At 39.6% G+C, this 12,576-nt stretch overlaps 1 protein-coding gene across 1 annotated transcript in view; it reads left to right on the forward strand.

Moving 5' to 3' along the window:
* LOC127444711 (neuron navigator 2-like) overlaps positions 1–12,576 on the forward strand; it is a 150,070-nt gene that overhangs the window by 108,999 nt on the left and 28,495 nt on the right. Inside the window, exons 12-18 of the mRNA XM_051704262.1 lie at positions 1,755–1,884; positions 4,289–4,595; positions 5,059–5,755; positions 7,311–7,727; positions 8,084–8,149; positions 10,411–10,568; positions 11,045–11,224. Coding sequence (XP_051560222.1) covers positions 1,755–1,884; positions 4,289–4,595; positions 5,059–5,755; positions 7,311–7,727; positions 8,084–8,149; positions 10,411–10,568; positions 11,045–11,224 — 1,955 coding nt within the window. The remainder of the gene's footprint in view (positions 1–1,754; positions 1,885–4,288; positions 4,596–5,058; positions 5,756–7,310; positions 7,728–8,083; positions 8,150–10,410; positions 10,569–11,044; positions 11,225–12,576) is intronic.

Consider the following 12,576-nt stretch of genomic DNA (forward strand, 5'->3'; position numbering starts at 1 on the left):
GAAGCAGCGACAGAAGGCAGATGGTTGAGAGAATATATGGATTGCTGGGCAAGTTAAGGAAAAAGTGAAGAAACAAAGAGAAATAAAGAGAGGTTTTTTTTTTAGTTGATACATTGAACAGTTAAGATCATGAGGCATCTATTTCCTGAAGTCAGTCTACTCATTCCCACCTCAGCTACTAGTGTCCATGGCAGCCGCCGACATCAATTCAGGTAGAGTGTGTTTTGTGCATTTACATTTAGTAAATAAATGTGTGTTGCTACATGTTACAGTAATGTGTGTATTTCAATACCCGATTTGCTAATCATTGTGGCAAAATGTGTTATAGATTTAGAGGCTGATCTTTTGATACAAGCCTTCACCTTTTCGGTTAATAGGAGCTTTTGTGGACATCTGTTAAGATTTAGTCCGGGCAGATTTTGGTTTAACGGCTCTTTTCTTCATTATCAAAGCCAATCCCTCTGGGGTTTATGGAGAGATCAGTGTCCTGTTCATAGACTTCACATTTCTATCTTCTACGTTTAACATGTGTCTGGAGTCATGCCAAAGGAAAACTACACGAAAGCCCTAACATTGTACTCTAAATCTTTCTTTGAATGTATGAACAGGAAAGTGTGCTGTATTGTAAATGTAAACTTTTTTTATTACTATTATTTCGTACTCCCTCTACCCAAATCAGACTTTTGTTTGTTGTATTGAACCTCTGTATGAATGACCCATTCGTCCATGGAGTTTGTTTTAACATAATAACTGAGAGACAGACAGACAGAGAGAGTGACAGATAGATGAACAAACAGATAGATGGATCAATTCAGTGATGTGTTAGCTCTGTTTCCCAGTGTTAGCTCTGTATCTTCTCTGTCCTCAGTTTGACAGATGGGGTTAAAGGTCACATAGGTCGCTTGTACCCTTGTGTGGCCTGTAGGTTGATGTGTGTGTTTGTTTGTGTTTTCTTTTGTTGTCATAGTACAGTTTGAATGAAGATCTCTCCCAGAGACCACCCCAGAGTAGCTCTGGTTAGCCACTAGGACCTTGAGCAGATTCAATTACATCATGTATAGTACAAGCACAGTATTAAAAGTCGATCTATCTAAGCACTAAGTGTGTGCTTCATATAGCTCTGCTATAGTTTAAAAGTCACTACTGGGGCCTGGATAGCTCAGCGAGTGTTGACACAGACTACCTCCCCTGGAGTCGCAAGTTCGAATCCAGGGTGTGCTGAGTGACTCCAGCCAGGTCTCCTAAGCAACCAAATTGGCCCAGTTGCTAGGGAGGGTAGAGTCACATGGGGTAACCTGCTGGTGGTCGCGATTAGTGGTTCTCGCTCTCAATGGGGCACATGGTAATTTGTGCGTGGATCGCGGAGAGTAGCATGAGCCTCCACATGTGGATTCTCCGTGGTGTCATTCACAACAAGCCATGTGATAAGATGCATGGATTGACGGTCTCAGAAGTGGAGGCAAATGAGACTTGTCCTCCGCCACCCGGATTGAGGTGAGTAAACCTGCCACCATGAGGACCTACTAAGCAGTGGGAATTGGGCATTCCAAATTGGGGAGAAAATGGGATAAAAAATAAAAAAAAGTCACTACTAATCCTCTTTTATTTAAGGCCAAAGCTGGTAGTGTTTCTACATAAGTTCTGTTTCATGATGAACTTGAAATAAGTTCCATAACGTCTAATGTAGCTTTAAAAGTATCGTATTGTCTCTCTCTCTCTCTCTCTCTCTCTCTCTCTCTCACTCTCATTGTCAGTTGGGATGACAGTAGTTCAGTCAGCAGTGGAATCAGTGATGCCATTGATACTGACGACATCAACACCAGCTCATCCATCAGTTCTTACACCAACACTCCCGCTGCATCCCGTAAGGCCCTGAATGGACAGGTGAGGACCCATTCACATACACACATTAACACATTTATGAAACCTATGTGTGAAACTCCTAACTTTGTCAGCTGAATTATCTGTTAATCTTCATAAAAGTCTAGCCTGATCTTATGAAGATTACTTGACCATTGCAACATTTTTGCAAAACAAAAATTATGTGTTTACACAGTTTCCCAGTGAAATGTGCAGCAGAGGGTGCCAAAAATGAGTGAAATGGTGTCGTAATCAGCCAAGGTTTTCAGGAGGAGGTTTTAATCAGTAAAACGTACCTCCCACACCTAAAACTTTAACCTAACCCTAACCGATAGTGTTTTAAAAGCAAATGAGAGTTAAACAAAACAGACATCCTTACCCTAAGCCAACACCTAAACCTAACTGATAGTGTCCTAAATGCAAATGCGACATGAAAAGCTCATTTTCTGAAGCAATAAAATGCACAGTTGTTGTAGCGCATCTAGTGTTAATTTCACCAGGAAATTGCGGCGAAACTTAGAACACAGCACATAAAACTCAATTTACGAAAATATAGTTATAGTAACATTCATTCTACAGTATGAGACTAGTTTGTAGGAATCTTGCATAACCTTTTAAACTGTTGTTTCTGTCATAGCTGAACCTAATTTTGCTCTACTGGTTCTATAAGGCTTGTGTTTGTCATTTACACTGGCTTTCATACCTTGATGTCTGCTTGTTCAGTCGTATTACATACCCATCTGAACATAGAAACATCAACCCAAATAGAGATCAAATCAAAAATTCATTTCCAAAATGATGATATAAATCAAGTTTAGATTCTAGAAAATGGAGAGGTTATAGGTTAAATGTTTGTTTGCTAATGAAGCCAGTAGTGGAGGCATTCAGTGTAAGAGCTTGAATCTTGGGTTACTACCTTTTTATATCTCGTATTTTATATCCCATCCCAGGCACTGTGAAATAACAGTGACATTATCTAGAGCTATGGATCTCAACTTGTTTTTCTTCAGGAACCAGATTTTACATTAGATGCCAAGTGGTGATCCAACACAGTACCGACATTTTTATAGTGCAAAATTGAATGCATTTGGCAGCGAGTAATTCACAGTGCAAAACACACATTTTTCCTCTTTGCAAGTGAACTCATATTGTATCCTGGGTCAAATTTTCTCTATGTTGCATAGTTTCGTGTATGGTTTTCAATGATGAGGGCAGGTCACGCAACCTGATTGTGTTGGCATCTGCCTAATTTGGCTAGCTTCTACTAAGTAACAGCTGAATTTGCACCATAATTCCATAGAGTTTGACTGGATGCAGTCTTTAATGTCAACAACTAAATGTATTCAAAGCATTTCATCTCCCTTATAAGCTTGATTCATGTATTTATTTTGTAATCTTAACTATGCACAATTATTAAGTTGTATTTCACTATTTGCATTTTGCATTGTTTTTCCCTGCTGTCTATAATAGAATTACTGAACCACAGAACAGGCTTGTGGGTGTGCATTTTACAGTAATAAAGTCAATGTGCACACCACATAATTTTATAGGTTTTATAATTTTATATAGATACCATAAAACTATGGAGCGCTGCTGGTCCATTAGACGCAACTCTTCATTTGGGGTCTTTGAAGAGGAGGAGGAATTGTTTTCGTTAAGTGCCATTTAGTTTTTTATGCTCAGCTACGGTTTATACACAAAGAGATCCACTTTACAGTCTGTCCACCCCCTTTGCTCTACTCCTTGAACCCCCGTCTCTGTCTGTTTACTTGAACCCAACTCTCACATTTCCTGAGAATCATATAGCTGCAGGCAAAGCTCCAAAACGGACCGGGAGCTTCAAATCACCAGCAAAAGTATAGCGAGCCCCTAACCTAACAAGTTCCCTAACTCTAACTGTGTGTGGAGGTGTCACCACTTTTGGAGTTGGCCCGACCCCCTTTTGGAGTAACCCTGCCCCATTCTGGAGTAACTCTGCCCTCTTTGGGAGATTCCGCCCCCATTTGGAGATCTCCGGCCTGCAGCTATACCTACTTGCATTTCCCTCCTAAGACCTTCATTAAGTGCTAAATAGGTGCTATTGATCCCATAGAAACTTCCGAAAATATTTGAACCAAAGTAATTGACATTCCATTCAGAGTAATTACAATAAAACAGTGGAACAAATAAAGCTATAAGCAGCTTTAAACAAATAGGTTTGTCTCAGGCTTCGGTTTCCCTTTTTCTGGACTTCTTCTGCTTAAAATCATGTACTCTCACACGAGATGTGTCGTGCTGTTTAATTTTATCTGAAGCCGGGCTGCGCACTCTTATTGCAACATAACATTTTTTATATATATATATATATATATATATAAAGCCAGCCTCATTTCCTAATGTTGGTACTTAATATTGCCTATTTAAAACAGACATTTTTATTTTTTTGTAGCCTCAGACAGATGCCGAGAAGCACTCAGCAGCAGAACACATCCCTGGCTGGTCCGGTGACGAGGTAAAAAAGTCAGATGCGGGCTTTGACTGCGGGGTTAAAATGGAAGGGGGTCTAAAATGGCGGAGGAACCCTTCGGATGTATCGGAGGAATCAGATAAGAGCAGCTCAGGGAGGAAAACTGCACCCATCACTCAGACCGGCTCCTGGAGGATGGGCATGAACGCGCAGGTGGGCGTGACCACACCGCGGACGAAAAGCACAACCATGACCACAGGAACCGCCATGATTAAGACACAAGGGATGGGTAGGTGTTCTCTTTCACTGAGCAGACCTAAATGTTTTCAGCCTTCATAACTAGGAGTTTTTCTGCTTTTTCTGCATTGATTTTGGGAGAAAATCGGCAGAATTCTGTAGAATGGTTGGTTATTACATGGTAAATTCAGTTAAACAGAGCAGAGAGTACTATAATCTTAATGGTAGATAAGAGCATGAATAGGTTAACCAAAATGTTGAACAAACAAGCACGCAAAGGGCAAGGGTGTGTGTATAATATTATGAATGACCAGCATCCAATTCTGTGGAAATCTGTGCCCTACGTTTTGTGTGGTCCTGTTCATAACTAGACATCAATACTTTTTTTGGAAAGAAACTTCAAGAGTTCAAGAAAGTTTGAAATCCCACCCGTAATCCCACCCAGAGAGCAGACTTTATCTGCAAGTTTTACACAATATCGAAAATCCCTGCCATGATGTTCTTCTGTCCAATAGGTAAAACAGATGATGCAAAGGTCTCTGAAAAAGGCCGTATGTCTCCTTGTTCCAATGTCATCCAGCATTCCTCCTCTGAAGCCGGTCGTAGTAGTGGAGATGAAGCCAAAAAAATACCCGCAGGGAGAGTCCCTACCAGTACATTTGGTTTTAAGAAGCCCAACAGTGTCCACGGACCTGCTACTATAGTAGCCACCTCTAGCATCACTCTGGTGACAGCGAGTGGCGCCACCATAACTAGCGGTTCTGCCACCTTGGGCAAGATTCCCAAGTCCTCCGCCCTGCTTGTGGGGGGAAGAGGGTCATTAAAGGGGGCTGTGGATGGTTTGTTGCCCCCTCAGGAGGATGGCTACCTGTCCCCCAATTCTCGCTCCACACTGCAGTATCGCAGTCTACCTCGTCCCTCCCGCTCCGGAGCTGCGGCCCGTAATGGAAATCGGTCATCTACGAGCAGCATCGAGTCAAGCCTGAGCGCTCGAACAGTCGCCCTCACTGCCAATAAGCCAAGAGACTCCGCCCCTAAAACCAACGGGCATGCAGTCCAAGCCAATCAGACGGACAAGGAAAAGGGCGTGGTCTCTGAAGTGGACAACCTGAGAGTCAGTTCGATTGTTTCAGGTGGAGGAGCGGCAACTATTCCACAGACAGCGAGACAGGGAAGCAAGTATGCAGAGGTGTCGTCACCAACATTGCGAAGGTACACACCCAAACAAGCATTTCCAATTCCGATTTTTTTATTTTTTTTTTATCCGATCTGTCTGTATTGTACCCTTATTTGGCATGTAATGAAATCAGATCTATTTGTTCAGACAGTGTTGTTGTGAAATGGTTAACCACAGTGTTAAAGTTATCAGACAACATCAGTTTTAGATAAATTACTGTATTTACACATTCATGCATGCACACTGTATGCTGAGTCTGAAACTAATTACATGTTCGCTCATTTATTACACAGTGTATGCCACATGTGAGTGAAAATTTGTGAAATCAAGGAATATTATAAATATTATTATTATTTTTTTCTAATCCATATTATGTTATGGCTTATCTATTTTCTCTTGTATCGAACCGGGAACGTTCCTTTAAGACACAGCTATGCTTTGTTTGTGATGTTATAGGCAAGTTGCATCTCAAATTATGAGAAAAGGAAACTCCTAAAAGTCTAAAAACAACTAATCAGATTTGAGTCAGATAAGCCAAAAAAAATAAAAAAATAAATCAGATTTGATGCTTGTCTGAACAGATTCTAAGTGTTACAGTTCTGTTTGCTTATACTCTATGTGTCCGAATTACACTGAAGGAGATTTAATATCTTAAACCGCACAATGAATCTCATACTTTCATAAATCAGTGTTTCCATGGACACTTCCTCAATTAATGACTCCATTAATCTTGCAGAGTCCCTCTCAACTAAACAAGTGAAAGAAGGAATGAGTTTTTGTAACCTCCTCAGGCTCACTGATTAGGCTCTTTCTAAAGCTGTTTACATAACCCGTTTTATTATAGTTATGGATCACGACTCTCCAGGGTGGCTCATATTTCCACAAGTTGTTCATGTTATTTATGACAAAAGCACTTTTGATCTTTCACCACAATTTTCATGGATTGCCACATTTGTTTCTATTTGGCTTTAAGGGTTGAAAGGTACACAGTAAAAGTAACGATAATATTTATTTAAGTATTTTCTAGTTTACAAATATATAAATCTATATATTTATAAATCTATACCAGAACTTTGAAGCTCCATAAAGTAGAGAAAGGCAGCATAAAAGTAATCCATAAGACTCCAGTGGTTAAATCCATGTCTTCTGAAGCGATATGATAGGAGTGGGTGAGAAACAGATCAATATTTAAATCCTTTTTTTCTATAAATCTGCACTAAAAAAGGACTTAAACATTGATGTGTTTCTCACCCACACCTATCATATTGCTTCAGAAGATATAGATTTAACCACTGGAGTCATATGGATGAACTTTTATGGTGGCTTTATGTGATTTTTGAAGATTCAAAGTTCTAGTCACCATCCACTTGCATTTTACTTGCATTTTACCTTTTTTACTATACTTTAAGAACCTCCATTTGTACCTTACTTTGAGGACCCTCATTCTCTCTCTTTTTTTTAAAAGAACACATGACTGACTACATGTAGTCTTTACTCTAACTACATATGAATGACTTTACATTATCTGTTTTGCTATTGCTTTCTAATTTAATGAATGCTGGCTATTCTCATATACTTTTTGTCTTTCAGACTTTTTGGAGGCAAGGCTGCCAAGCAAGCTCCAGTCACCACTACAGAAAGCATGAAAAACTCAGTGGTCATCTCCAACCCCCACGCTACCCTGGGTCACACCCAGTCCTCTGGTGGGCCCTTGGACACCCCCTCCACGATACCAGGCAGTGGCGCCAGCAGTCCCCTGTACGGGGGTCGTGGAGCCAGCATAGGTGGCAGTGAACAAGCTTCAAGCCCTGGTTCAGTGTACTCTACGGGCACTGGGACCTGGGGGACTACCATCAGCAGCTCTTCTGCCCTAGGATACCCCTCCGTCAGTAGCATGCATACCAGCAGCGAGTCCATTGATATGTCGGTAGGCAGCGGGCATCATCGTGACGAGGCCCACACACCACTGATAAGAACGGGGAGTGCTAAGACGGGCATGTCAGAGAGGTGAGTCCGGGAAAGATTACAGTAAAGAGCAATTTAAGTAGGGTTAAAGTACTATCAGTATTCTGATTCTGATTCTGATTCAGATTCTGATTGAGAAATCTGATTCAGCTTGTACTAAGTCAGTTGGTGTTTGTTAAAACACCTCAGGGACTTTTGGATAGACTTTACAATTAAGCAAGCATCACTCTAGTACAGTCCTCAGAATAACTTACTTGATGTGGTACTTGTGTAATTGTTGGCTGGTATGGAAGACTTTTGGGCTCTCTCTGGATTTTACAATTGTAATAATAATATTTCCATTTCTTCTCCAATGCTCTCTTTTCTTTCAACCCCTCTCCTCTCTCATGTTCCCTTAGTCCCCTCTCTTCTCCCTCTGCGAGTCCTAAATTTAGCCGTAACACATTGCCACGGAAGCAAGACAGGTAAAGCATCTGATAGCTTTTGAGTCTGCCTCTGCTGCTTTTCAAGACTGACATAGCTTTGAGTGTTTGTGTTTTATTTGCGCAAGTGTATAGTTTTAAAGACCCCATGAAATAAAAATTGGAGTTTTGTAGCATTTAGTCTATTTCTGTCAGCTTTGATGCCGTCTGTATGCTAGCTTACTCCTAAAAGATGACAAAGCAGACTTTTAGGAGATATACACACATTTCAAATTTACAATCTTTAGTCCATCTATAATGGACATTAACTCACCTCTACAATGTCAACTCACCTTAAATTATAAATACCACCTGCCTCTGACTGGCAATCTTCAGTTGAACTTCATGTCTTTTCACAACCAACAATTCATGTCGAAAGTGTCTTCATTGCTTTTATCCAAAGTTAAATCTCTTAAAGGAATAGTTCACCCAAAAAGGAAAGTTCTCCCATCATTTTCTCACCCTCATGCCATCCCAGATGTGTATGACTTTCTTTCTTCTGCAGAACACAAATGAAGATTTTTAGAAGAATATTTCAGTTCTGTAGGTCCATACAATTCAAGTCAACAGGGTCCAAAACTTTGAAGTTCCACTAAGCACATAAAAGCAACATAAAAGTAGTCCATAAGACTCCAGTGGTTAAATCCATGTTTTCAGAAGCTATAAGATAGGTGTGGGAGAGAAACAGAACAATATTTAAGTCCTTTTTTTCTATAAATTCTCCTTCCTGCCCAGTAGGTGGCGATATGCATGAAGAATATGAATCACCAAAAAACAAAAGAAGAATGTGAAAGTGAAAGTGGAGATTTATAGTAAAAAATGACTTAAACATTGATCTGTTTCTCACCCACACCTATCATATTACTCCTGAAGACATGGATTTAACCACTGGTGTCACATGGATTACTTTTATGATAACTTTTTTGCTTTATGAGCTTCAAAGTTTTGGACCCTGTTGACTTGCACTGTATGGACCTACAGAGCTGAGATATTCTTCTAAAAATCTTCATTTGTGTTCGGCAGAAGAAAGAAAGTCATACACATCTGGGATGGCATGGGGGTAAGTAAACGATGAGAGAATTTACATTTTGGGCAAACAATCCCTTTAAGTGAAGTTTTGCTATTAGCAATTTGAGACTATTTGATCAATTTTTATATATATATACAATTTAGGATATATTTGATCCCAGTTTTCTGTTACAATAGGAAATGCATCAACAGAGTAAAGCAAACTGCACTTGTCCAGCCATTTCATGGGGTCTTTTTTGTTGTAAAGGCCTGGCACTTGTTACTCTAGCAACCCCTAGTGGTTAAATCCATCCTTCCTTAATGGATCAAAGCCAGAGTTCTGATTTCATACATGGTCTGTGTACAAAAAGATGTCTTATGATTAATGTGACAGCACAGTCATGCAGACCAATCACAGGATAGATTAAAGGATAATCACCTTAGATAGAGCGGTTTAATTGGATTAAGTGTCTGAAAAACCAAGCACTCACAACTGAGTAAGTTCTACACGTTCCTCTCCTCCCTCGCTGTTACTTTTCATCCATCTCTCAGCGATTCAGGCAGCAATAGAAACACTCTGCCCAAGACGGGGCTCAAGTACAGGTGCATTGTGGGAATACACACATACTGTTCACTGCAATGAACTACACTTGCACTCTTTCTATCTCCTGTATCTCTCTGTCTCTCTGTGCACATGCATTCCATGCTTTAAACTACAGTGTGTGCACATATGTGGCTACAGTTTTCATTTTGAGCACTGTTTTCTGTTGCACTCGTGGACGCATGGCACTTGTCACTTTTCATGCAGAGTTTGTAGCACATTATGGAGTATGTAATCCAAATTTGCTGCTTTGTGTATTTTTATTTTTTTATTTTATTTATCACAGTTTTAGTTACTTTATCTATCTGAGATTTGGGAGCTTTTTTGAGCTGCCAGCAAAATTGCAGGTTATTTTAATGGTGAAGAATTTGTCACATTTGAGACATTTTCAGAATTTGTCACATTGTCATGTTTTATGTAGGAAATGTTTGAGAAAGCCAAATATAGAAATACAGTAATAGATCATGTAAAATGTAAAAAGTGGTACAGTGTACTAGATAGATAGATAGATAGATAGATAGATTTTATTTTAATCATATAATTTAATCATGGAATTGTTTTGTTTGATTCAATTTATAAAATGCAATTATTTCTTTGTTTTATTTAATTTATGAAATGCAATATCACTTTTTTTGTGTTTGTGATCTTGTTGCAGGTACGGGCCCTCACCTCAGCTCCGTCAGGAGGAGGCACGTGATTGGCTGCGCTCACATTCGGCAGGCGGATTGCAAGATTCGGCCAGTAACTCTCCCTTCTCCACTGGTTCCAGTCTGACGTCACCCTGCGGGACACGTTTTAACTTCGCACAACTTGGTAAAGTGCATATTTGAATACATGTTATAGGTACTGGTATAGATATACGGTGAATATTTAAGACCTGAAATAAAAAAAAAAACTGTCCAAAGTCTGCTAAAATTAACAATTACCTATCTATCTACGTATTATTTCTGAACTACACTGTATATTTCTGTTAGTTCAGTGTCAGTACTGTATATCACAAGTAATATCAAAGAGTTAATTTGCTTATAACTGGACTTACTGTATAAATGGATTGAATGCTTATATGACTTATTTATTCATATACAACTGAAGAAATTAACAGTCTACTTGTTTCAAGTGCATCCCAAAGTAGCCCTTCAGACAATCCCAAATTGTGTGCACGGCAGCAGAGACACTATAGAATAAGCAGCAGACAACGAATGAAGTGAATTTGTAATGTTGACAATTTTTTATTTGTCTTATAGCATACTGTTAATTGTATTCTTATTTGTATTCTGTTTTATTTACAGGCAGTCCCACCACAGGTGCTCAAATAAACCTGGCAAGTCTGCGCAACAGCAGCCTGACCAATCAGGACAATCCGCTGGAAACCCACAGTGACTCCCGCTTGCGCAACTCCTGCATGTCACTGGACGAAAAGACCCGGACCATGAGCCGGTCGGGATCCTTCAGGGATGGGTTTGAGGAAGGTTAGAAGGATAGATGAATGGATGAATCAGTTGATGAATAGTCTCAGATCATCCACAAACCATTCATGGACCATCTGATGCATGTCGCACACAAACATTTTCAGAGTCTTTTGAAAATGGCAAGCTACACTTTTGATGTGGTAGGCTTTACACAATTTCCCAGAGTCAGGGTGTACAGCAGTTTAAGAGCTAAACAAAAATTGATGTAGGTGTATGTGTCCAGGAATGATACAGTTTGTCAGACAAATGGAAAAAATCTCAGTGTTTATTTTGTTCTGTAACATGATGAACTATCCATCCATCCATTTTCAATGCCCACTTAATATCCTACAGAATGTATAGTAGCAAGTAAACAACATATCTTTGAGCTCACCTGTATGTTCCACTTTGCTCTTAAAGTCTCAAGTTTAACACATGGTGTCATTGTAGCTCCTAAAGATGAAAGAAGACAGATTGAACTCTGTGCTGAAACATTGTTTTTCTTAACTCTATTCACCCAATCCACTAAATCAACACTCACTATTCTCCTCTTCACCATTGATGCAATGGCAGCCATCAGCTCTTGTGGAGTACAGAGTTGTCATTGTGTACATAAAATGTAACAGAGAAATACTCTACCCTACATAAAGCTTTAAGTAATTCCCGTCTTTTCCACTGAGCCCGGACCACCCATTCACCCATTCACCTGTTGTGAATCTCTTCTTTGACAAAGCAGCCAGAGACAGTTAAGCCATAAATTGGTCCCTGTGGAAAACTGAAAAGATGACACTCAAGGCAAAGTAACCCAATATTACCCACTGTGCCTTTTGTGACATCTGCAACAAAATACAGGTTTAAAGCCATTTATGTTTTCTTATTAAATAAAAAACTGATGTGTGCCATTGATAGGGGACTGAACTCAGTGACTCTGAAACATGAGAGATGTATACAGTATAAGTCCCTGAGGCACTATGGGAACAGGTTTAAGACGAGTCTTGATCTATCTATCTATCTATCTATCTATCTAATCTCCTCGCAGACAAAGACACACCGTCCCTACATATCTCCATTTCTGACAAACTGCTGATGAATGTTGCACTAGTAATGTGACAGCATGTGTTAGCAGAGATATATATATATTTTTTATCCATCCTTTTTTAATTTGTCCAAAATCATTTCCACCTACCCCACTAACAAAAAAAGTACCAAAAAGTACCAAGTTACTATCATATTTTGTTGGACATGGTATCATGGTAACATTTTTGGACAAGAACCTTGGTAGTTCTATGGTACCTTAAAGTGCCATGTAAATATCATGGTGCATGACAATGGTAATCATTCAGCCTCATGGTCAGTGTTGGGTGTTATCTTAT

The sequence above is a fragment of the Myxocyprinus asiaticus genome, chromosome 1 (assembly GCF_019703515.2).
Source record: "Myxocyprinus asiaticus isolate MX2 ecotype Aquarium Trade chromosome 1, UBuf_Myxa_2, whole genome shotgun sequence".
In the NCBI taxonomy this organism is placed as follows: Eukaryota; Metazoa; Chordata; class Actinopteri; order Cypriniformes; family Catostomidae; genus Myxocyprinus; species Myxocyprinus asiaticus.